Consider the following 27,914-nt stretch of genomic DNA (forward strand, 5'->3'; position numbering starts at 1 on the left):
AGCAGCTAGGCTTTTGATAATATTGTTAGATTCCTTCCTAGAATTTCCATTGTTTGTCTTATTGGGGAACAGATAGCTCTGTGCAGTCAGGGTGTTGCTTGTACACCTGCATTCCAAAAAGTTTAGCTGAAATTTTTAACAAACACTTCCTGTCAGTTACTCAAGAAAGTGGCTGTAATTTCTCTGTTGATGAAGCCATGATTTTATGTCAAGCTGCATACTCCAACATAATCTCTGAATTGTGCCTTGATCCTGTCACTGTAGAAGAAATTTGAATAGTTATCTTGTCTCAAAAAAGTAAGGATTCTGCAAGGGTGGATAATCTGTCTAATAATTTATTGAAATAATTTAGGTGTATGGATAAGTGATATTTTGTGCCATATTTTTCATGCTTCAATTAAACAAGACAGTGTACCCAAAAGACTCGAGTATTCATTGTGAAGCCCCTCTACAAGAAGAGTGTCAAAGCTGAGCTCATTAACTACTATCCTATTTCGTTATTAATAGTTTTCTCTAAAATTCTAGAAAAATTAATGCATGCTTGAATTACTGAACACCTCAAGAGGAACAGAGGTATCAACAAGATTCAGGTTGTCTTTTAAAGAGGCTGTTCAACAGATGATGATGTAATTTGTACCCATGCAGATGAAGTTCTTGAGTCTCTAAATGAAAAAATGAATGCAATTGGTGTCTTCTGTGAGTTATCAAAAGCTTTTTGATTCTCTCAGTTACCTTATTCTCACACAGAAAGCCAAGTTAGTTGGAATAAGGGACGTTGCAGGTAATTTGCTGCAGTCATATCTCCAGGACAGAAAAGATGTAATACATGTAATGTTTAACTTTTTAAGAAACAAAGATCAATAATGTAAACCATGATTTTTTTATAAATATCTTTGTGTTTAACTCAACCCTGATCCCACTTGAAGTGCTTACGATTTGGGATCAACAAGACATGAAAGAAAAAAATTTCACCAGGACAAGATTTTTTAAAATTTGAATTCTTGTTTCAAGAACAAAGTGTGATTGCATGATCATAATAACTAAAATTAAAAATAATTTCCTCAACTACATAGAACATTTAGAAGATATTGCTAAAGTAACATGAACTTTTTCAAGGATTTCAGTATACTTCATGGCCTATGTTGAAACTGTTTAATAAATAACTGGTTTCTGGAACCTGTTACCTGTCAGGAACTGGAATGTTGTAAACTGTTACTTGTAATTAATAGTTTGCCCATTCTTACTTAGAATCATGTGATAACTTGCAAGCTTTCAGAAAGCATTAGAACTCAGGCTGTCATCCAATCTTGTTTGTTGATTTGAGGGAAAAAAACCTTAACATTGGTGGACATTATCAGTGTTATGTTGATAACCCTGTACTCACCTTTCCAAAAATGCATAGAGAATGAAAGTATAATGCAGATATTGATTTCAATGAAAATATTAGGCTCTATAAAAACATATTTAAAAGAGCTGTCAAGGCAACAAAACAACTGGCAAATAACAGGCAAATTTTAAGCCACATAAATAAGACAAAAGCTGTATGGTCACTCATCAAATCTGAGTTAGGTGTTAAAGCCTACAGTAAAGAAATTTCAAAAATTGACATTGAAGGAAATACTATTGTCAGTCTAACTCAAATAGATGTAGCAAAGTGTGATGTAGATGTAACAGATTATCACAATAAAGTAAATCCCTTTCGCCTAAATGAAAACTCTGAAAACTTTACAAAATTTTTAAAAGTTTCTGTGGAGGGTGTAGAAAATGCTATCTTAACATTAAAAAACGAAAAAATCTGCAGGTTGAGATGGAATACTCACCAAAGTTATTAAAGCGGTACACAATAAAATTGCAAGCCCACTAGCTCAAATAATAAATCAATGTTTTGAAGAGGGCTGTTTCCAACAGGTACTGAAATGTGCTGAAGTCAAACCACACTTCAAGAAGGAATCAAGAGAGATCATGGTAAATTATTGTACTATCTCAATTTTCCCAGTCGTATCTAAAATATTTGAAAAACTTGCTGTCGCCCATATCCAAAACTTCATTACAAAATATTCAATTATTCTAAACCATCACTTTAGTTTCCAGCAGGGGAAAAATGCCATAGATGCAGTGAACAGTTTCATAGAGAAAATAAGTGCATCATTAGGCAAGAGGAATAAGGTTGCATTGCTTATTTACAGACATGAAAAGTACGAATATAGCGGCAGTGCCCTACAATGGCTTAAATCCAACTTATCAGACAGAAAGCAAAGATTTAGCATCTCTTTAAGTGGCACAAATTATTTTTCTGTCTGGAAAAAAAATAATCTCAGGGTGTCCCACAAGGCTCCTTATTAGGCCTAATCCTATTTCTCTTCTATGTTAATGGTGTACCATTAAATATCAGCTTCCCATCAGTTCTGACAGCAGATGATACTTCTGTCTTAGTTGAAAACCGGGATTTGGAAGAAAATTCCCAAATCGGTGACTGGTACCGTCAGTACCTTAGAAACCTGTTATCAGATAAATGGGTTTGAATCTAAACACATCTAAGACTCAAATGATGCAATTCAAAACAAAACAGTCAAAATGTCACCAGATTAAGGCTGTTCACAACAACAAAGATAAATAAGAAGTTGAGTGAATCAAAGTCTTAGGTTTAAATGTAGATAAAAATTTGAGCTCGCCGGCACACATTGAATACCTAGCAAACAAACTGAGCAGCTTTGCATTTGCAATGCAGATATTATCAACTACAACAACATGAAAAGTAGCATTCACAAGCTACTTTGAATCTGTTATTAGGTATGGTATTGTTTTTTTGGGGTAACTTGACAAACATAGTGCGAGTACTAAAAAACCAGAAAAAATTATTTGAAATATGTGCACTGCAAATGATAAAGAACCATATCATCCATTACTTAGAAAATTTAAAACATCAACTCTGCCATCCTTATATATGTATGAGACTATTATCTTCTTGTACACCAGACATGAATTATTTGAGGGCAACCATTTTGTCCATTCACATGGAACTAGAAACAAAGAAAATTTTATTTTCGCCACCCACTGCCTCAGACTGTATGCCCAGGGAAATCAATACATGGGAACGAAAATTTGTAATAAATTAAAAGGGAACAAGTTAATGCAGATAAATATAGGTCCACTTATAAGAAAGTTGTATGAGGCACTGACACTGAAATGACTCAATGGATGAGCTGAAAATTTGAGCTGGATACAATGTGTTACATATTCCATGGAATATCACTATAGTGTTATTATTTATTTTAGTGCTATTATTTATTAGTGTAAAAATCGTTGTAACTGTATTATAAATTTTTGATATGTCTCCTGTATGCAAACCAAATAGCTTACAAATGTTCATCAATTCCACAGTTCCTTTTCTAACTTGTCAAACTAACTTGTTAAAGAGTATTGTGTTGAAATTAGAAAATAAAAAATAATGACTGTTTTAAATGTCAACAAGACTGTCTAAATATTACAATAACAGCAATTCCATGATGAAGACAACAAAAATAATAAAGACATCCCCAATCTCTGTCTTTTGATCCTTACCATATAGAACCACATAACTGTACAGAGAAGTTACTAACTTGTAAATTACGATTGTTTTTGTAGTTTAGTACATACTTTCACACATAAAACAACATACTCATCCACAGTTGTGGCAGTGTAGGGTAGATAGTGTTGTCACAGGTGGGTGCATTTGGATATTTGTGTGTGTGCGCATGCTGTTGTGTGAATCTACATGTCACATGACAGTTAGTTACAGATGAATGGTAGTCTTTCTCATTTTCGTTCATTGAGATGAATGTCTAAGTGTTTCTGGTAAGACAGTGTACTTCTTTAAGTCAAATAGTGATCTGTTTTTAAAAACACCTGTATGTCAATATGTCTTAATAGTATGTGTACAAAGAAAAATCACTACTCCGAATAATAGAGGTCGTGAGCAACAGACAACAGACAGTATCTTGCTTAGTTTTAAAATACAGTCCTCCATCAGAGCTAATAAAAACACACATTCTCAAACGCTGCAGAAGTTGTTTTTTCTCTTTACATAACTGAAGGTATTCAGTCACTTGAAATGTAATCTCAATTGATGATTTTATAACTACAAGCTCAGATTTCTTTTTTACGGTGCCCTGTTCCATAAAATCTAACAATATTTGGACTTAATGTCATTCATCAAATTTATGTTTTTAGAAAACCTACCAATGTGTCATTTTAAGTAATAAAACAGTGCACTAGTTACATTTTTTCCATACACAGCACCATGCAAAAAAAAAAAAAAAAACATAAGTGATGTAGTATTTTGTTATTTAAATAATTAATAACTTCATTATTCCACCTTTATTTATAATAAAATACTACTTTAAATTATACAATACATAAGTATTTGAGACCAAACTTGCACTGACTCTATTGATTCAATATATAATTCTTTGATCTAATAATACATTGTTACTGCTCCATTTTCCAATGTTTTGGCCCACACACCTTCTGCAGCCACACTTCAGTGAACAATTTAATTTTGGCATGCTTGCCTTGTAGACATGGAGACGTTTGTGGAAGACATTATCCTTAGATGTCATTGAAACGCATGTGAAAAGACATACTTTTCAAAAATATCAGTCGGTTCCTGAATATTTGGAGTGTTAGACAGGAAAATCACGCACCTCAAATGTCAGTTTACAAACTGTCCATTTCAGCTCTGTTTCACCGCTCCTTAAATCTTAGATGACTTTCTAATACTTTGCTCTCTCTCTCTCTTTCCATATAATGGAACATCTAATTCCAAAAGAATGCCAGTGCTTCACCTCCATTATGTCTTTATCAGTCTTCTGTCCCTCCCCCCATGAACCATGGACCTTACCGTTGGTGGGGAGGCTTGCGTGCCTCAACGATACAGATAGCTGTACCGTAGGTGCAACCACAACGGAGGGGTATCTGTTGAGAGGCCAGACAAATGTGTGGTTCCTGAAGAGGGGCAGCAGCCTTTTCAGTAGTTGCAGGGGCAACAGTCTGGATGATTGACTGATCTGGCCTTGTAACACTAACCAAAACGGTCTTGCTGTTGTGGTACTGCGAACGGCTGAAAGCAAGGGGAAACTACAGCCATAATTTTTCCCGATGGCATGCAGCTTTACTGTATGGTTAAATGATGATGGTTTCCTATTGGGTAAAATATTCCGGAGGTAAAATAGTCCCCCATTTGGATCTCCAGGCGGGGACTACTCAAGAGGATGTCGTCATCAGGAGAAAGAAAACTGGCATTCTACGGATCGGAGCGTGGAATGTCAGATCCCTTAATCGGGCAGGTAGGTTAGAAAATTTAAAAAGGGAAATGGATAGGTTAAAGTTAGATATAGTGGGAATTAGTGAAGTTCGGTGGCAGGAGGAACAAGACTTCTGGTCAGGTGAATACAGGGATATCAATACAAAATCAAATAGGAGTAATGCAGGAGTAGGTTTAATAATGAATAAAAAAATAGGATTGTGGGTAAGCTACTACAAACAGCATAGTGAACGTATTATAGTGTCCAAGATAGACATGAAGCCCATGCCTACTACAGTAGTACAAGTTTATATGCCAACTAGCTCTGCAGATGATGAAGAAATTGAAGAAATGTATGATGAGATGAAAGAAATTATTCAGGTAGTGAAGGGAGACGAAATTTAATAGTCATGGGTGACTGGAGTTTGACAGTGGGAAAAGGGAGAGAAGGAAACATAGTAGGTGAATATGGATTGGGGCTAAGAAATGAAAGATGAAGCCGTCTGGTAGAATTTTGCACAGAGCATAACTTAATCATAGCTAACACTTGGTTCAAGAATCATAAAAGAAGGTTGTATACATGGTAGAATCCTGGAGATACTAAAAGGTATCAGATAGATTGTATAATGCTAAGACACAGATTTAGGAACCAGGTTTTAAATTGTAGGACATTTCCAGGGGCAGATGTGGACTCTGACCAGAATCTAATGGATATGAACTGTAGATTAAAACTGAAGAAATTGCAAAAAGGTGGGAATTTAAGGAGGTGGGACCTGGGAAAAACTGACAGAACCAGAGGTTGTAAAGAGTTTCAGGGACAGCATAAGTGAACAATTGACAGGAATGGGGGAACGAAATACAGTAGAAGATGAATGGGTAGCTCTGAGGGATGAAGTAGTGAAGGCAGCAGAGGATCAAGTAGGTAAAAAGATGAGGGCTAGTAGAAATCCTTGGGTAACAGAAGAAATATTGAATTTAATTGATGAAAGGAGAAAATATAAAAGTGCAGTAAATGAAGCAGGCAAAAAGGAATACAAACGTCTCAAAAATGAGATCGACAGGAAGTGCAAAATGGCTAAGCAGGGATGGCTAGAGGACAAATGTAAGGATGTAGAGGCTTACCTCACTAGGTGTAAGATAGGTACTGTCTACAGGAAAATTAAAGAGACCTTTGGAGAAAAGAGAGCCACTTGTATGAATATCAAGAGCTCAGATGGAAACCCAGTTCTAAGCAAAGAGGGGAAAGCAGAAAGGTGGAAGGAGTATATAGAGGGTCTATACAAGGGTGATGTACTTGACGACAATATTATGGAAATGGAAGAGGATGTAGATGAAATTGAAATGGGAGATACGATACTGCGTGAAGAGTTTGACAGAGCACTGAAAGACCTGAGTCGAAACAAGGCCCCAGGAGTAGACAACATTCCATTAGAACTACTAGCGGCCTTGGGAGAGCCAGTCCTGACAAAACTCTACCATCTGGTGAGCAAGATGTACGAGACAGGCAAAATACCCTCAGACTTCAAGAAGAATATAATAATTCCAATCCCAAAGAAAGCAGGTGTTGACACATGTGAAAATTACTGAACTATCAGTTTAATAAGTCACAGCTGCAAAATACTAACATGAATTATTTACAGACGAATGGAAAAACTAGTAGAAGCCAACCTCGGGGAAGATCAGTTTGGATTCCGTAGAAACACTGGAACACGTGAGGCAATACTGACCTTACGACTTATCTTAGAAGAAAGATTAAGGAAAGGCAAACCTATGTTTCTAGCATTTGTAGACTTAGAGAAAGCTTTTGACATTGTTGACTGGAATACTCTCTTTCAAATTCTAAAGGTGGCAGGGGTAAAATACAGGAAGCAAAAGGCTATTTACAATTTGTGCAGAAGCCAGACGTCAGTTATACGAGTCGAGGGGCATGAAAGGGAAGCAGTGGTTGGGAAGGGAGTGAGACAGGGTTGTAGCCTCTCCCCAAAGTTATTTAATCTGTATATTGAGCAAGCAGTAAAAGAAACAAAAGAAAAATTTGGATTAGGTATTAAAATCCAGGGAGAAGAAATAAAATCTTTGAGGTTCGCCGATGACATTGTAATTCTGTCAGAGACAGCAAAGGACTTGGAAGAGTTGTTGAACAGAATGGACAGTGTCTTGAAAGGAGGATATAAGATGAACATCAACAAAAGCAAAACGAGGATAATGGAATGTAGTCGAATTAAGTCGGGTGATGCTGAGGGAATTAGATTAGGAAATGCGACACTTAAAGTAGTAAAGGAGTTTTGCTATTTGGGGAGCAAAATAACTGATGATGGTCGAAATAGAGAGGATATAAAATGTAGACTGGCAATGGCAAGGAAAGCGTTTCTGAAGAAGAGAAATTTGTTAACATCGAGTATAGATTTAAATGTCAGTAAGTCGTTTCTGAAAGTATTTGTATGGAGTGTAGCCATGTATGGAAGTGAAACGTGGACAATAAATAGTTTAGACAAGAAGAGAATAGAAGCTTTCGAAATGTGGTGCTACAGAAGAATGTTGAAGATTAGGTGGGTAGATCATGTAACTAATGAGGAGGTATTTAATAGGATTGGGGAGAAGAGAAGTTTGTGGCACAACTTGACTAGAAGAACGGATCGATTGGTAGGACATGTCCTGAGGCATCAGGGGATCACAAATTTAGCATTGGGGGGCAGTGTGGAGGGTAAAAATCGTAGAGGGAGACCAAGAGATGAATACATTAAGCAGATTCAGAAGGATGTAGGTTGTAGTAGGTACTGGGAGATGAAGGAGCTTGCACAGGATAGATTAGCATGGAGAGCTGCATCAAACCAGTCTCAGGACTGAAGACCACAACAACAACAACAACAGTCTTCCGTCAGCAGAAATCTTTTTTTGTGTGTTGCAGTTATGTTTTTGGTTATTATATTTCTGGATATATCTACTTCTCTAGCTTTATTCCTGTTATTTAACAGAAATCATTGGAGACAATATACAATGTACAGTGTTAATATGTCTTGAACTGTGAGCTTTCTACAAATCTATACAGTCAGAGCAAACAGTCCATCATTAGGATATGTGGTGTTTATGAAAGTTGAAGTGCAAGATTAAGTTTAATGACTGCACCAGGATTTATCATGTGTGAAATTATAAAACATACAAATAATATGTCACACAAACTGGTGAGAGGGAAATGGAATGTCAGTGAGCTGATAGGATATGACTCAAGACTTTCATCTGTCTTCTTATCATATTTATCATTGTTGTATGTTAGTGAAATATTTGTATATACCTGAGCAGCTTATGATGAGTCACTAGGTGACTTGAAACCAATAATGGGAAAATAAAATTCTGTTATCACAGAAGGCATCTGCTAGCTGTCATTTTCGAAAACTTTTATCCTCACCGTTCAGTAGCTCCATTTGCCATGATTTTTATAATTCCTGGGGACCCGTATGGACATGACTATAGGCATCTGTATCACCCAGTCCACCCAATATTTCAAACTTTGCTTTATTAATTTACAAAAAAATGGTTCAAATGGCCCTGAGCACTATGCGACTTAACTTCTGAGGTCATCAGTCGCCTAGAACTTACAACTAATTAAACCTAACTAACCTAAGGACATCACACACATCCATGCCCAAGGCAGGATTCGAACCTGTGACCGTAGCAGTCGCTCAGTTCCAGACTGTAGCGCCTAGAACCGCACGGCCACTCTGGCTGGCACTAATTTACATATTTTGGCAGAGGAATCACAGTGAATGAGGTCTAAAACATGATTGTCGTAAAAATTTATACTGCCCATTAAGTACTCACCTTTTATGGAAATTCTTCCAGATTTTGATGTCATATACAGGGTGTTTCTGTAAGAACGTGCAAAAATTTAACAGGACATAGTGGCTGATCCACTGAGCAATTTGAGGTAGGGAACCTGGGGTCAGAGAAGCCAGCTAAATAATTGGAATAAAATCACGTTACTGTCTACATTTTTATTTACATTAATTACAGTTAACTGTAAATACCATCAATGACACAGTGAACATACCATGTGTGCTGCATCGCACAAAATGTGCTGAAACTGGCGGCCATTAACCTCAATGCAAGCATGACATTGGCAAACAAGATTCTGACACACACTGAGAAATATCCCTGGCATGTTTCGAATCACATCACAGGCAGCTACAATTCTGGCAACTAATTCCACATCTGTATTCTGTGGGGTCTCATACACAAGTAACTTTAGATAACCCCACAGGAAATAATCAAGGAGATTCAGGTCAGGTGACCTCGCAGGCCTCTCCTTCGAGATGAGGTGTGTGAGTGGTCCTCATATTGCCAGGTCCATTGTTTCTATCTTCCAATGAACCATTCTGCTGCATTTATCGATTGGAAGAAATAAACACTCGTTGTGATGGATGATGCCTCTTAGGGAATCGTTCCCTGTAGAGCCTTTCAGCACCGGGAGCATTGCAATGTACTTCCCCATACACAAGATGCATGTCAGTGAGTTCTGTGAAACTGTACCAGTACTGCTCCATCGTATTGTACTGTATGTCTCTCCATGGCACTGAGTAATGAATGGGTCTGTCATTGATTCATAGCACATTCAGTCATGGGACGATGTGAATACGATATAACAGACCACCTTACAGAGAAGTCTTGACTTACTGATACTCAGGCTCATCCTCCTTGTTTCCTTGCAGGAAATAAAGAATGTACATGTAAATAAACAGCACAATATTTACAAACTTATAGGCATGTTAGTTGTAAATAAGCTGGAAAACAGTAATGTTTGACAAAGCAATAGACAAGTTTACTTCCCTATCTCCTTCAGCTGGTTTCTCCAGCCCCAAGTTCCCTACCTCAAATTCCTAGTGACCTCACTATATGGGAATGGAAATTTGTAATAAATTAAAAGGGAAGATGAATTTAGATTCACTTAAAAGAAAACTATATGAGGTACTCACACTGAAATGTTATTACTCAGTGGATGAATTCATGTGGGACAAACTGGAAATTTGAGCTGGATACAATGTGTTACACATTTCAAGAAATATCCTTATAGTGTTATTATTTATTATAGTGCCATTATTTACTAATGTAAAAATCATTGTAACTGTTTTATAAATTTTTGACATGTCTCCTGTATGCAAATCAAATGGATTGCAAATGTACATCATGAGATGAATAAAACACAATTCACAATTCCAGTCACCATTCTCTGTGTCCTGTTACATTTTTACACACTCTTACTGAAACACCCTGTATATCATATGCACTGGCTACTGAGTCATAGAAATACTTAAGTTCATTCTTTTGCTCGAGTGCAGTAGACCTTGATATGAAACTTCCTTGTCCCTGAGTCCTCATTATTGCTACACTTAAAAAAATTTAATCCTATCTTTCCTAATAAACAGTGGAGACCTTCAATAGATGATTTCACTCCCAGCCATGTATGCATGTTGTTTCCTGTACTCTGCTAATAACATGTTGCTTATTGATCATTTGAGAAAATACAAACTGACGAGTTTCCCCTAACTCCTTTACACAATATCTGGTCTTTTGCACAAGTTGTTCTGGAGTATATCTCCAGTCAGTTATATCTTACAGTAGGCATCTTTTCTGAACAATATACTCTCTTTCATCTAAAAACCTCCACCGTTCTGTTTCTGAGGCCCATCACTCTGACATTGTCTTCAAATTAATTTTACACTAGTTCTTCATGTGTTCTGCCATTTCTTTTATCTTCATTCAATAACTTTTCATTTTCTGCAACATCAGTCACGTACATATCTCATACAGTTTCTTTGTTCAACAACTTTCAGAACTGTACATATCCAGTTCCACACCCCTTTTAACCACATACTCAGATAATTAAAATGACAGTGAAGCAGTTTTATTATTGCAAAATTATGTACTTATAGAGTCAATTTACTTTTGTTGCACTTTGCAGTCTCAGTTGTGTTTTTGTTTCTTGCAGGAGCTGGTGAAGTATTCTTCTCGACTTGGCGAAGACACTAGCGACCTCCAAAAAGCTCTTGATTTGATGCTAGCTGTGCCCCATCGGGCAGACGACATCAAGTTTATTAGTAACATTGAAGGGTATCACGGTAACATCCATAAGCTTGGTAGGCTATTAAAACACGTGAGTACAGCAAAATTAAATATATTATTTTTCATTCATAGTCCTGCAAAATGTATTCAAATGAATTAATTAGTGGCTATATTATGAAAAGGAAAGTTGCTACTCATTATAAAGCAGAGATGCTGAGTCACAGACAGACACAACAAAAACACTCTCACAATTAAAGCTTTCAGCCATTAAGGCCTTCATCAACAATAGATGACACACAAACACACACACACACACACACACACACACACACACACACACACACACACACACACACACACACAAATGTAGCTTCCACACACGATTGTAGTGTCAGACAACTGAAACCACACTGTGAGCAGCAGCACCAGTGCATGATGAGAGTGGTGACTAGGTGGGGGTAAGGAGGAGGCTGGGGCAGGGAGGGGTAGGGATAGTATGGTGGGGATGGCGGACAGTGAATTGCTGCAGGTTAGATGGAGGGAAGGGGAGAGGTGGGGGGAGTAGTGAAGAAGAAGAGAAATAAAAAGACTGGGTTTGATGGTGGATTGACGGTTGTGTAGTGCTGGAATGGGAGCAGGAAAGGGGCCAGATGGGTGAGGACAGTGACTAACAAAGGTTGAGGTCAGGAGGTTAGGTTGTATTGCAGGGAAAGTTCCCACCTGCGTAATTCAGAAAAGCTGGTGTTGATGGAAAGGATCCATATGGCACAGGCTGTGAAGCAGTCATTGAAATGAAGGATACCATGTTTTACAGTGTGTTCAGCAACAGAGTGGTCCACTTGTTTCTTGGCCACAGTTTGTCAGTGGCCATTCGTGCGAACAGACAGCTTGTTGGTTGTCATGCCTATATACAATGCAGCACAATAGTTGCAGCTTAGCTTGTAGATAACATGACATGTTTCACAGGTAGCCCTGCCTTTGATGGGATAGGTGATGTTAGTGACTGGACTGGAATAGGTGGTGGTGGGGGATGTGTGGGACAGGTCTTGCAACTAAGTCTGTTACAGAAGTATGAGACAAGAGGTAAGGTATTCGTAGCAGGGGTTGTGTAAGGATGGATGAGTATATTGTGTAAGTTTGATGGACAGTGGAATACCACTGTGGAAGGGGTGGGAAGGATAGTGGGCAGGACATTTCCTATTTCAGGGCAGGATGAGAGGTAATCGAAACCCTGGCAGAGAATGTAATTCAATTACTCCAGTCCAGGGTGGTACCCTCAATACTATCCCTCCCCTCCCCTCCCCACCCCAGCCTCCTCCTTATCCCCATCCAGTCACCACTCCCATCATGCACTGGTGTTGCTGCTCTCAGTGTGGTTTCAGTTGTCTGACACTACAATCTTGTGTGGAAGTTACATTTGTGTGTGTGTGTGTCATCTATTTTTGATGAAGGCCTTAATGGCCAAAAGCTTTAATTGAGAGAGTCCTGTTGTTGTGCCTATCTGTGACTCAGCATTTCCGCTATATGGCGAGTATCAACTTACCTTTTCATAATATTGTTACATTCCATCCTGGATTTTCCATGTTTAATTAGTAGTTAGTGGAAATCCAAATATGCTAATTAGTTTAGTAATTTGAGAGTCAATTTTTCAAAAAAATTGTTAATTGTTATTCATATTGTTTTCATTATAGGACTGGTTCACAGTAACAGATAAAGAAGGAAAGCATAAAGAGAGGTACTTATTTTTGTTCAAGGCGCGCATTTTGGTCTGTAAGGTTCGGCGGATATCTGAAGACCGGTCTGTTTTTGTTCTGAAGGATATTGTCAAAGTAAGTAAAATAATATGTTATGTGTGTGTTACAAAGAAGATTAGGAATAAAAGTTTGAAATAAACAGTAATTAAGGAAAGATGACTTGAGAAAATAATAATATTACAGAGAGACAATCAGCTTGTCAGCATTTACCATCATAGATATAATTCCAGTACTGCCGACTAGTGCATATAGAGGTGAAAAACATATTCCTAGTTTTTGAAACTATTAGTTCCTTGCTACAGGATGGAAGAGGGATAGGAGAAAATGAGAGGCAAATCATTCAGAGTCCATGATGAGAGGGGGACATCTGTTGTGAAGACTATCTCCTCTCATTCTGTCCCTTTTTTTCTAGGCTTCCCCGTTGTATCCTTCTTCCCTCTCTGAGGAAGGAACTAATAGTCCTGAAAGCTAGGAATAGGTTGTTGACTTTTTTATATTTCTGTTGGCAGTACTAGCATTTTTCCTCCTGAAAGTGAGTGCTAGCTTGCTGTTCTGTTGTTTTATAATTCAATGGTGGAGATGGTCTTAATAATTATCTAAATAGAACTAACGTTACCAGTAAAGTATATTTCACTTTCTGGTAACCAGTACATTTATATTCAGGACCACAGCATCTGGCTATAACTGGGCATCCAGCTTATGATATTCTTAAATTATACCCTTATTCTATGGTTAACTGGAAACAGAATTCCATATAAATTACAAATGATGCCTATAGAAATTTAAAAATAAGTCATCATTGGCAAGTGTGCTGTATAATGCTTTTTAACCTAATGTGCTGGAAAGCAATGGACCCAATTTCAGCATTTTTTTGTGGTCAACCCAAGGTCTATGGATGGAACTGCGATATGTATACCTTAATTAAGAATTCAAAATGTACAATCACAACAGGAAGAAACTAATTAGCAGAGTTGCATTACTACAAAATCGTGATGTAAAAATACTTGGTAAGGTTCAAAACTAACTGTTCTTCTACCATGTGGCTCAAAGTTTACTAATTGCCAAAAACTTACAATTAATTATTGTACAAAGACACTGCATATTTGTAAATCTAAATAACGGAGAATACATGACAGACTATTGGTGACGAGTGATATATATGATGTACAGTCATTCAGTGAACACAAAAATATAGCATAATCGTCACAATAAGACAGTTCAGAAACATATGGCAATCATGCCACTCAGTTAGATCTCACTCTTATCATTCCTCTTTTTTTAACTCATAAACTAACCTATAGGAAGTTTGTTGTGTCAAAACCTTGGAAAATCTCATGTGAATACTCAAAGTTATCAGAGTATGTTACATAGGTTAATTATCATGTTCTTCCACATTTGTCTGAGTTTATTCTGCATAGTCAAGGGAAAAAAGTAGCAGAATATTTTTAACCACAATTCTCATTGCATGTGCTGACATGGAGGACCATGCCTGTGAGGATCTGGTATAAAATACCTTACACAAGAATCAGAAGAAATATAGATCTTGAAAGCTATTAAGATGACTACTTTTAAATGTGTGCTTGGAAAAATTGGTTTTGCTTTTTCTCAAAAGGGCAGTGAACAAGGTTGTGTTCACTCTCAGTTCAGTAGATGATAACATCAAATCAATGACATGTAATAGCTTTCAATGTAATGACAGAAGACTTTTATGTCTGTTAGGTGTCCCACTATTGATGTAATTAAAAAAAAAAGCCTTGTAGCAGCAGCTAAGTAGAACAGTGGGGCGATAGCTTTCTACCATGTTGCTGGGTTTGCCATGTTTCAGAATAGATATTATCTTCGCCTTTTTAAACTCCAATGGAAATTGACCAGTCAGCAGGATGTTAGTGAAGAATTCTGCCAGCCATTTCTTAGCTTTTCCTCCCATATGGATCAGGAATTCTGGATGGATACCACCGAATCCAGGTGCCTTAATAGGTTTGAGGTCCTTCAGTCCAGAGACAATGTCTGAAATTGTGAAGGGATGGGCATACTCAGATGAGGGAGATGCCTTCTTTTTCAGGTCACGAAGCTGTCGTCTGATATGTCTTGTATGTTTCTTGTCAGGAGGCACTCTTGAGGTAGTAATGATATGGGAAGCAATTTGGTCTGGTGTTACTTCATAATTTTTTGTGCATGCTGGTGCACTTCCTCCTAGTTTTCTCAGAAGACTCCATGCTTTCCTGCTCGAGTGGGTAAAGTCCATATTTTCGGCTGTTTCTGCCCATTTCTGCCTCTGAGACATGTCCAAGCTGGGCAATAGTTCTGTAGCTATCTCTGGGTCACCACTTTGCTGGAAGTGGTAGTACAGTGTTTCACTTTCATCATTCCATCCTGGAACATATTCTTTTCGGTATCCTCTTGGCATACACTTTTTAGCTGTTGCTGTTACTGCACCAATGAAGCATTGATAGTTCTTATGTGATGGAGGTATCCAGCAAATGGTCTTATCCAGTTCTGTTGAAAACTTCATCCAGTCAGCTTTCTGGAAATTCCATCAAGCATGCGGGGTTGATCGTATGACAGGAACCGTGCAGCCAATTTGTATTATTACAGGTATGTGTTGGCTGTGAGGAAAGGCATCTATCACTTTATTTGTGGCGTTGATGGGAAAGCCACTCTCGTTGCAGCTAACAAAGCATAAGTCAGGATTTGAATCCTTGTCCCAAGCAGCTGACCTGAAAGTGCCTTGATCTTTGGCATCAAACACTAGATGCAGATTATTCTCTTCAACCCATTCTGCAAACATGCTCCATTTTCATCATTTTGAGAGTACTTCCAAAGTTCATGGTGACTATTGAAGTCTCCTGTGTAAATTGCAGGATATTCTGCTGTGTGTAGGACAAAATTGGGCCATGTTGTTTTGGATGGTTTGTAAACATTTGTAATAGTAATACCGTGCAATTGTATGACAACTGTATGTATATCTGCCTCCACACTTACAGAAATCAGTGAAGCTACGTTTATGTTGTTACAGACATACGTAGCAATTCCATACACCTCGTGGTAAGTTACACCAAGTGCAGAAAATCCAGGAATTTGACCTCGGCTTTGGAATTTCCTTCGCTGGAAACATGAGTTTCCTGAATGGCGACAACATTAATATTGTTGTCTAGCAAAAATTTTGACAGGTAGTCACACTTTGCCCTGCTAGTGCTTTTGATATTTAGTTGAAGGAGTCTTATAGTTGGTCCATTGTTTCTTGTTAATGGCCTCTGAAAAGAACTGTTTCTGCTATTTAGTTGAGATGTCATTGCCAGGAGATCCTATGGATAGTCTGGCTGCCTGTAATCACTGTTGCTCTATTAGCACCACCCAGGAGGCACGTGAAGGGTATTTTAAGGTTAAACCTACGGACGTGAGCAACACTGTGTGGAGGGGAGGCCTTATCTACAAATTTGTCCGCATCATACCCTGCAGAACAATGGCTCTACTGATTAACAGCATGCTAAGTGATTGGAAGTTCCAGGTAATCACTGAAAGCAACATAAGTAAGGAGAGGAAGCTGAACAATGGATTGCCTCAAGGATCAGTCCTCTAACCATTACTGTTCAACCTATATCTATCTGATCTACCTGACACTTCGTCCAGAAAATAGTGCTATGCCAATGACCTGGCCCTAACAGTAAAACACGAGGAAATGAAGACAACAGAAGAGATTCTAATCAATATTAATCTATATTAGATAATTACTTCAAAATCTGGAGACTCCAACCCAAAATAAAAGTGTGTTGCTTCCATCTAAATAATCAGTTGGTGAACGTAAAACTGGAAGTAAGTTTCAGAGGCACAATTCTTCGTCATATTTGGAACCCAAAATATCTTGGTGTAATCCTGGATCGTACACTATGCTTCAAACAACACCTTCTTAACTTAGCTCAAAAGTTTAGGAGGCGAAACAACATCCTCCATAAGCTATGTGGAACAACCTGGGGATCTTCAGCAACCACCCTGTGATCTTCAGCTCTGGGCTTGGAGTACTCAAGTGGTGAGTACTGTTCACCTGTTTGGATGAACAGTCATCATACAAGACTTGTTGATACCCAGCTGAATATGACAATGTGCATAATATCTGGCACAATCAGGTCTACTCCAGTTTATTGGCTTCCACTGTTAACCGGTATAATGCCTCCTGATCTATGCAGATGTACTGCCCTTATGAGAGAATTCCACAAGATCTCCAGGAATTCTAACCTACATGTGCATAGTGACCTGCTACTTTTAAATCGTAAGAGACTGAAATCATGCCATCCAATTCTGTGTGATGCAGCTGACATGGTTGCTAAGGATTTCAAACCTCTTGATGAATGGAAAGGTCGGTGGGAAGCAGTGACGGATTTGCACCTGCATAACATCTTCTCTGGTGCTAAACTTCCAAGTGGATTCAACCTACCATGCAAGACCTGGACTACTCTCAACAGAATCCGTACTGGCCATGGCCAAGTGGAAGAAGCTGCCTGATCCAGCCTGCGACTGTGGGGCTCCATACCAGACTGTTCACCACATTGTCAGTGAATGCAGGATTCAAGCCTATCATGGCACCGAAGAGGACTTCCTGCTAACAACTCCAGATGCAGTGCGCTGGATTGAAGGACTGGATATTCAGTTGTAAAGACAAACTTAAGTTTTTTGTGTGTCAATATGTACATATGTATATGTAATTTAATTTCATGATATGTCTGTATTAGCCATATGCTAAATAAAATAATTGATATAATTAATATTTTTGTATTAGAAAAGTTATTAATATTTATCAACCTTTTTCACTCGAAACAACTCACCATGTAGCGGAGATGCTGAGTTGCACACACGCGCACACACACACACACACACACACACACACACACACACACACACACACACTTGCAAACACAACTCGCACACACAACTGCAGTCTCAGGCAACTGAAACCACATTGTGAGCAGCAGCACTAGTGCATGATGGGAGTGGCGACTAGGTGGAGGTAAGGAGGAGTCTAGGGCAGGGAGGGGGAGGGATAGTATGGTGATGCTGGACAGGGGACCAGGGGGGGGGGGGAGTAGTGGAAAGGGAGAGAAATAGAAAGACTGGGTGTGATGACAGAATGATGGCTGTGTAGTGCTGGAATGGGAATAGGGAAGGGGCTGGGTGGGTGAGGACATTGACTAATGATGGTTGAGGCCAGGAGGGTTATGGGAATGAATGTAGGATATTTTGCAAGGAAATTTCCCACCTACGCAATTCAGAAAAGTTGGTGTTCGTGGGAAGAATCCATATAGCACAGGCAGTGAAGCAGTCACTGAAATGAAGGGTATCATGTTTGGCAGCGTATTCAGCAGCAGGGTGGTCCACTTGTTTCGTGACCACAGTTTGTCGGTGGCCATTCATGCAGACAGATAGCTTGTTGGTTGTCATGTCTACATAGAATGCAGCACAGTGGTTGCAGCTTAGCTTGTAGATTCCATGACTGATTTCACAGGTAGCCCTGCCTTTGATGGGATAGGTGATGTTAGTGACCAGACTGGAGTAGGTGGTGGTAGGAGGATGTATGGGACAGGTCTTGCATCTAGGTCTATTACAGGGGTATGAGCCATGAGGTAAGGGATTGGGAGCAGGAGTTGTGTAATGATGGACAAGTATATTGTGTAGGTTTGGTGGACAGTGGAATACCATGGTAGGAGGAGTGGGAAGGATAGTGGATAGGACATTTCACATTTCAGGGCACAACAAGAGGTAATCAAAACCCTGGTGGAGAATGTAATTCAGCTGCTCCAGTCCCAGATGGTATTGAGTTACATGGCGAATGCTCCTCTGTGGCTGGACTGTGGGACTTCGGGAAGTGGTGGGAGACTGGAAAGATAAGGCACGAGAGATTTGTTTTTGTACAAGGATGGGAGGATAATTACAGTCAGTGAAGGCTTCTGTGAGACCCTCAACATATTTCGAGAGGGACTGATCATCACTGCAGATGTGACGACCATGGATGGCTTGGCCGCATGGAAGGGGCTTCTTGGTATGGAATGGATGGCAGCTGTCGAAGTGGAGGTATTGCTGGTGGTTAGTAGGTTTGATATGGATGAAGGTACTGATGTAGCCATCTCTGAGGTGGAGGTCAACATCTAGGAAGGTGGCTTGTTGGGTTGAATAGGACCAGGTGAAGCAAATGGGGTGAAGTTGATGAGGTTCTGGAGGAATGTGAATAAGGTGTCCTCGCCTTAAATCCAGATAGCAAAGATGTCATCAGTGAATCTGAACCAGGCGAAGGGTTTAGGATTCTAGGATTTTGGAAGGATTCCTCTAGATGGCCCATGAATAGGTTAACATAGGATGATGCCATGCAGATGCTCATAACTGTACCACGGATTTGTTTGTAGGTAATACCTTCAAAGGAGAAGAAATTGTGGGTGAGGATATAGTTGGTCATGGAGACTAGGAAGGAGGTTGTTGGTTTGGAATCCATAGGGTGTCTGTGTTAGATAGCAGTAAGGCCATGGGCATTAGGAATGTTAGTGGAGGTGGCATCAATAGTGACGAGCAGGGCACCATGTGGTAAAGGGAAAGGAACTGTGGAGAGTCAGTTGAGGAAATGGTTGGTATCTTTTTATTGAGCCTATCGCGATTCAGCATCTCCGCTATATGGTGAGTAGCAACTTCCCTTCTGTAGTGTTCAAAATTCCTAGATGTGCACATTGATCAAAACTAGAATTGAAAATCACCTTTTAAGGTCTCAATTGATTGAATTCAGCGACATTCTTATTTGTGGTTATTGATTTTGGTGGTAAGAGTATCAGAAAATTAGCTTACTTTGCATAGTACCATTCATTCATCTCACATGGTATAATTTTCTGAGACAATTTCCCTCTCTGAAAGAAAGTATTCATTGTACAGAAACATTATGTAAGGATAGTCACACTAACAACATTTAATGTTACTGTCTTGTTTTGGATGCCTATTAAATCTCACAGATGTTCATATTTACTGGTCTTCTTCCAGTGATTATTGAGTAACTTAAACAGTTAATAATGATTCACTTCAACAGAGTCGAGTTTATTTGTTTAATTCATTTATATTTATTGTTTGGAACCTGTGATGATTAGCTTGTAGTTAGTACCTTTGAGAGATAGTATAACATAGGCCAGCAACTCATTTTGCCTGTGGATACCTAACATTGTAACTTCACTCTCTGAATGTTTAATGACAACTAACATGGAACATTAGCTGGTGCTTACTAAATGCCAACTGACTTACTAAATGAGCTTTCCATAACAAGCTCATGGTTTTAGTGAATTCTAAGTTTTGATTATTTCATGAAAAAAAAAATAATGAAAAAAACTTTTCCTCAAGATCTGATCATACTTGTTTTGTTTTAAATCCGGTCATTGATCACAAAAATTTATTAACCAGATAATTACATACCTCATGTCTTTATAATGTAAACATGTCTGGCTTGAAAGATTTTGTGACGAAATTTGTGTGGCTGGTTAATGTGACTGTACTATCTATATATGGAGTGACACAGATTGTATAATATACTGGATTCACTTAGGTGTGAAGACCCAAATTAATTACCTAGTTAATAATTTTTTGTGATTCATGGCTGAATTTATAACAAAATAAATATTTCTAGGATTGCTATTAAATCTTACTATGAATATATGGCTACTCTTGACTTATTATACTGTTACTACAGAGGTGTGAAAACTATACATGCAGTTTTAAGTATTTTTGGTAATATGCATTACATGTACAATAAAAACTGAAAAGGAAAAGAAGAAAAACCTTATTTAAGGACTGTAATTGCAACAAGTAGATCTGCTCCACCTTGCCATGTTTCAAACAACCTCACGGTACATTTAATATTGTATGAAGTTTGCTGTGAAGAACAAATCACAATTTGAAGATAAAAATTCATAAATGCACCACTAGGAACAAAAAAGACCACCTCTGTCAAGAACTTTATGTGACATTTGCACTAGAAGGGAAAGAATGTGCAGCCATAAAAATATGTGACTACCTCTATTGTGAATTAAAGATAGTGACAAAACATGAGGACAGTTTTAAGAACAAATTGAAATAATTTCTACTGTACAGGTGAAATTATGAATAGATATGCATATAATTGGGCTATGTTTATTAAGGTTGTTTCATACATTAAGATTATAATGAAAGCTAATTATTTAATTGGTGAACATATACCTGTTTCTTCACAAAGAAACTGCATAACATTTGTGACCCTGCTGACACATACCACATCTTAGTGAGTTGTCACAAATATCATCCACTGGAAATGAAAATAATTAAACTAGCCCCTGTTGTTATCTGTAGTGAATTTCTTTTTGAATGCTTGGACACAACATCATTGCCAGTCATCTGCACTTGCAAAATAAGGAGTCTACTTATGGGAAATGTCAACAACAAATGTTTGCCCAGAAATGACAAAATCTTTTCTGTATGTAACACATTGTTTGAGTCTTGTCTGAGATGAGATAACAAGCACAGGCTCATCTATATATGAATTATGGAAAAATTGTCCCACCATGAGCATTAAGTGTATACAGAAATTGTATGTGAAAACTCTTTATAACAATTTTCTGCAATTCATCTTGTGGATGGAATGGGACTCCAGCTGGTCAAAAACTTTAAGAAAATAGATATGAACAGCTGTCATTTTATTTAATAATGTTATGTAGCTACAAATTCTAGTGCCTCATTGGCATCATCTTAATACTTATGGGACATTAAACCCAAATCCAAATGGAAGATACACCTGCATAAGTTAACAACTTGTCTTCATAAATGACATCAGTTATAACTGAGTATGCCTCTAATTAGGAAGAGTGCTTTATTGTTTGTTCAATCATTGTTTAATTATTTTATTTAGCTGTAAAAAGATGAACTAATATGAATATTATGATTTGCAGTTACCCGACGTAGAAGTCGAAGACCATAAGGATAATTTAAGAGTGTTTGAACTACATCATAAATCCAGTGGTTTTGGAAATTTTCCACTAACTATTGCTGCACATTCAGACATTGTTAAGGACATCTGGTTAAAGGAAATAAGACAATATTCTACAGATAAATGTAAGTGTAGCATTTTCTCACATTACCAAAAGGGAAGTATTTAGAAATTTGTGAAAACCCTCAGTTATGAAAAGACATTCTGACATTCAATGAAATTTCATAAATAACTATTTCATTCATCCATTTACAGATAAATTTGCTCACTTATTTGTTTCTTTGTGAACTACAGTAAATACCATCTTCTTTGTTTGATTATGAACCAACCATTTCACATCAGTTGCTGGATACTAGCCTCCCCTAGACTTCCCTGAGCATTATGTCTTCAGCAATATGTACGCATGCTGTTATATATTTGCTCATTACATCTATCCACTTTTCATTGTGTTGTGGTCTCTGTTGTATCTTATTTTGTGGAATCCAGTGAAGAACATGATCCATGTGTGATCCACGCACTAGACCAACTGCACCAGACACCTTCATTCCATTTTATTACAGTTATATTTATACCTTCTTCTTTAGTCTGTTCCCATTCTGTTCCACTATTTGTTTTCCCATCCACATGATTCTCATATCTATTGAGCTTTGATCAACCCTCAGGTGAGGAGTGTTCCTTGTTTTTAAAGTCCTTATCTCACTGCCATAAGTTAAAACTACAGTTGTAGTGTTCCTGCCCCTTTCTTCATAATATAGTTCCTGTTGAAAAAATGAAGAAAAAATATGTAGAGCTATCGGGAGTTGAGTTAGTGGACACTAAACTGATATTATTTGTTTATACCGAGCTCCAACTGGTGACATAAATACTTTCCTAAAAAGTTTAGAATATTCACTTAACAGGCTAACACAAATAAACAAAAAGAGTTATTCGCTGTGGTGATTTTAATATTGACTTTGCAAAGGACACCAAAGAAAAGAATGAAATACTGAATCTCTTGCAAACATTTAAGATGAAATCTACTGTAGAAACAGCAACCCATATCACAAAGACTTCATCTACCACCAGTGATCAGATATTTGTAAATGTAGAAATGAACTAGAAAATCAAAGCACTTAACACAGGCTTTGGGGATCACACAGCTCAAAAACTCTCCCTGAGTACAAAAACTGAGCTGCAATTTAAACACTGCCTAACTACCACCTGTAGAAAATACAGTAATGAAAATATAAATCACTTTCTCCATTACTTGAGCAAAGAAAACTGGAAAGAGATTTATAACTGCAAACACACAGATGGAAAATATAATGAATTTATCAGTAATTTTTCCCACTGTTTTGAATTGTGCTTCCTTTCAACACAGAGGAAAATATGCACAAGGAAAACAAAAAATAAATGGATGACTTGTGGGACTCTGGTATCCTCAAACAAAAAAAGATTACTACACAGACTGTCCAAACAGCTCACATCACCTTCTAATATTCTTCGGCTCAAGCGAGCCCAATACATGAATGTACATAGAAAACTATATTCAATTGTTCATTAGTGTTTTTACAATCAACACAGACACTGAAGAACACAGAATACTTCATAAACGTTTCTTGTTCTTCTCTACCCGTTCACAAAAATCTGTGCACCATACAGCAAGTACTTGTCTGCTGCCGTTCGGCCACAGGGTCCATCTTTTTCTCATAAATGTTTTTTGACCTGCACATATAAATAGGCGATGCACAGTAGGGTGTATTCATTTCTCCCACTCACCTCTAAAAGATCGGGTGTTCAAAATGGTGGAAAGCCAAGTGGTTCTAGAATTTACTCTGAAATTCTTGAAGCACTACAACCTGAATCTGATACTTATTACAAAACATATAAAAAGATTTTCAAAAATGTTGTCAAACAAAGTAAAAATAATTGCAAATGACACATACACAAAAAATTCCAGCAGTAAGATAAATTCCATATGGAAGAAAACTGCAGCAGAACAGATTTCTATAATATTAACTGCCTAATGGCGAAGTTAGCTGTAATAACTGAACCTACAAAAATGGCAAATAAATTTAATTCCTACTTTACACACATAGCTGAACATATTATAAATCAAAATTACAGTGTACTCCCAGAAATCAATCCAGATGTGCTACAAGGGTGAGTCAAATGAAAACCTTCAATATTTTTAAAAATATTATTTATTTTGCAGTAGTAGTACAAAGCTGTATCACTTTTCAACATAATCTCCCCCATGCTCAATGCAAGTCCTCCAGCACTTACAAAGTGCATAAGTTCCTTTAGAAAAAAATTCTTTTGGTAATCTGCTGCGCAATCACTCATGCACCGCTTGGTGTACCTCTTCATCAGAATGGAACTTCTTTCCTCCCATTGCATCTCTGAGTGGTTCAAACATATGGAAATCACTTGGGGCAAGGTCTGGTGAGTATGGTGGACGAGGAAGACACTCAAAATGCAGGTCTGTGATTGTTGCAACTGTTTTACAGGCAGTGTGGGGCGTTGCATTGTTATGTTGCAAAAGGACACCTGCTGACAGCATTCCATGTCGCTTTGATTTAATTGCAGGCTGCAGATGATTTTTTAGGAGATCTGTGTATGATGCACTTTGGTGACAGTGGTCCCTCTAGGCATGTAATGGTCCAAAATGACGCCTTTTTCATCCCAAAAGTGAGTCAGCATAACCTTCCCTGCTGATGGTTCTGTTCGAAACTTTTTTGGTTTTGGTGATGAGGAATGGTGCCATTCCTTGCTCGCTCTCTTCATTTCCGGTTGGTGGAAGTGAACCCAAGTTTCGTCCCCAGTAACAATTCTTGCAAGGAAGCCATCACCTTCTTGTTCAAGAGTGCCGAAGAAGTTCTTTATGAGCATCAACACGTCATTCTCTCATTTTTGGAGTTGGCATCGATCTTGCAGACAATTTGTGAAACTGGACCACATCATGCATAATGTGGTGTGCTGACCCGTTACTAATCTGTAAACATGCTGCAATGTCATTCAGTGTTACTCGGTGGTTTTCCTTCACTATGGCTTCAAATGCTGCAATGTTCTGTGGAGTCACAATTTGTTGTGCCTGACCTGGACAAAGAGCATCTTTCACTGAAGTCACATCATTTGCAAACTTCCTACTCCATTTGTAGACTTGCTGCTGTGACAAACATGCATCACCATACTGAACCTTCATTTGTCAATGAATTTCAATAGGTTTCACACCATCACTATGCAAAAACTGAATAACAGAACGCTGTTCTTCCCTGGTGCAAGTCGCAAGTGGGGTGGCCATCTTTATACTGATACTGCAACGGTATGTGTGCATCAGCACCATGCTGCCACCTACAGGCCATTCTGTATGCTGTTTGTAGCACGCTTACCAACTTACGGGATAATGGGGCAAAATTTCGATTTGTTATTACAAATTTAAGGTTTTCATTTGACTCACCTTTGTATAAATAATAAATCTATTTTTCTATACCCCATCAATGAAAAAGGAAATACTTGCTATAATGAAAGAACTGAAGCTCAAATTCTCTGCTGGTACTGACAATATCCCTGTCTACATCTCGAAGAAACATGCTCCCCTCATACCCAGGTGACTTGCTGAAATCTGTAACTGTTCTCTATCAGAAGGGGTGTTTCCAGAAAAATTGAAGACCACAAAAGTAAAACCTCTGTTCAAAACGGGATAAAAACAGAGGTATCAAACTACAGGCCAATTTTGCTACTATCTGGTTTTTCCAAAATAACTGAAAAACTCCATTATAAAAGTCTCTCACCCCTGCTGTTTAACTGTGCACTCGAAAGAGTTGTGAGTATATAGAATGCAAGAACGAGAGGAGGAATAAGATTTGGAACAAAAAACAAAGGAATCATGATTAAGTGTTTAGCATTTGCTGATGACTTGACACTGCTCATGGAAATGTGGGAGGAAGCTAAAGAACAAATTGCCGAGTTACAAGAGCAGGTCGGGGAGATAGGACTTCAGATTTCTTACAAAAAAACGAAGATTAGGACGAATTTACTAGACACTCGTAAGAGAATTAAAGTAGGAGCTCAACACATAGAGGTGGTCAGGAGTTTCAAGTATCTAGGAGAATGGATTGAATGGATCAACCTTGAAGGGAAAGCAATGGAAGCAAGAAGGACCAAAATGGAACTAGCTTTCCAGAAAACCAAAAACACATACAATTAGAAAGCCCTCTCTTGGAACACCAAAATAAGGCATTATAACTCAAGTTGGAAGCACTGTATGCAGAAGAGACTATGGAGAGGAAAGGGCAAATGGAAAAATTGGAACTCAAGGAGAGGAAAATTTTGAGGAAGATCATGGGTCCAAAATTCCAAAATAGCAAACAAGTTTTATGTAGAAATGAAGCCCTCTATGCAAAGTTGGAGAGACTCTCAGAAACCATAAGGAAAAGGAGGATTGATTTCTGTGGACACATACTTTGAATGAAACCTGACAGACTAACTAAACAAATCTTTCACTATTTTTTTACAAAAATTGGTTCTGACCATGTTCTGTACTTTGTATGTAAATCTGAACACGTTAATTCAGAGGTGTGTCACCTTTACTGTTTTACTTTAGTAATGGGTATGGTACTTTTAATTTCCAAGTTATTTATGTTTCTTTGTCTTAATAATGTGAACTCATTTAGAAATAGTGGGCAATTCTGAATTTTTCACAAAATATCCACCTATGCACTTTCCTGTATCTTGGCATTACACATGTATTATATGAACACTTCTATCATTATAAGATTGCTGCCATAATCATTTTATCCATGTATCATCTCATCTCCATTTTTAACTCGTCCTATATCATCATGTGGTTCTCTGCACATGATATATGATCTACATGATTAATAAATTACAATTACAATGAAGCTGTATTTTTACCCTGAGACAAGAATTGTGTATTTTCATGTAATTCCTCTACTGCACCTCTTTTGGTGCTGGCTTTTGAGTATCTTCGATCAAAACTTACTCTGATTTATCACTTGTAAGAAATCTTTTATTAAAGATGCTTGGGACTGAAACTTTTTGGTTTATTTGTGTGTTTTCTATTGTTTGTTGTTTTGTGATGTCAACAGATGAAGGCTGTAACATTATTACTAAAACTTATTCCAGAATAATAAAAACTGCGAATTCATCCATTGTCAGCATCACAAAATACAGGGTTATTACAAATGATTGAAGCAATTTCACAGCTCTACAATAACTTTATTATTTGAGATATTTTCACAATGCTTTGCACACACGTACAAAAACTCAAAAAGTTTTTTTAGGCATTCACAAATGTTCGATATGTGCCCCTTTAGTGATTCGGCAGACATCAAGCCGATAATCAAGTTCCTCCCACACTCGGCGCAGCATGTCCCCATCAATGAGTTCGAAAGCATCATTGATGCCAGCTCGCAGTTCTGGCACGTTTCTTGGTAGAGGAGGTTTAAACACTGAATCTTTCACATAACGCCACAGAAAGAAATCGCATGGGATTAAGTCAGGAGAGCGTGGAGGCCATGACATGAATTGCTGATCATGATCTCCACCACGACCGATCCATCGGTTTTCCAATCTCCTGTTTAAGAAATGCCGAACATCATGATGGAAGTGCGGTGGAGCACCATCCTGTTGAAAGATGAAGTCGGCGCTGTCGGTCTCCAGTTGTGGCATGAGCCAATTTTCCAGCATGTCCAGATACACGTGTCCTGTAACGTTTTTTTTCGCAGAAGAAAAAGGGGCCGTAAACTTTAAACCGTGATATTGCACAAAACACGTTAATTTTTGGTGAATTGCGAATTTGCTGCACGAATGCATGAGGATTCTCTACCACCCAGATTTGCAC

At 38.0% G+C, this 27,914-nt stretch overlaps 1 protein-coding gene across 3 annotated transcripts in view; it reads left to right on the forward strand.

The window, feature by feature from the left end:
• The window catches only part of LOC124774939 (obscurin), a 694,794-nt gene that overhangs the window by 229,731 nt on the left and 437,149 nt on the right, over positions 1-27,914 (forward strand). For all 3 annotated transcript variants that reach the window (XM_047249630.1, XM_047249632.1, XM_047249631.1), the window contains 3 exons: positions 11,265-11,429; positions 13,030-13,167; positions 22,032-22,194. In XM_047249630.1, the coding sequence (XP_047105586.1) occupies positions 11,265-11,429; positions 13,030-13,167; positions 22,032-22,194 (466 nt within the window). The remainder of the gene's footprint in view (positions 1-11,264; positions 11,430-13,029; positions 13,168-22,031; positions 22,195-27,914) is intronic.

Source organism: Schistocerca piceifrons, chromosome 2 (assembly GCF_021461385.2).
Source record: "Schistocerca piceifrons isolate TAMUIC-IGC-003096 chromosome 2, iqSchPice1.1, whole genome shotgun sequence".
NCBI lineage: Eukaryota > Metazoa > Arthropoda > Insecta > Orthoptera > Acrididae > Schistocerca > Schistocerca piceifrons.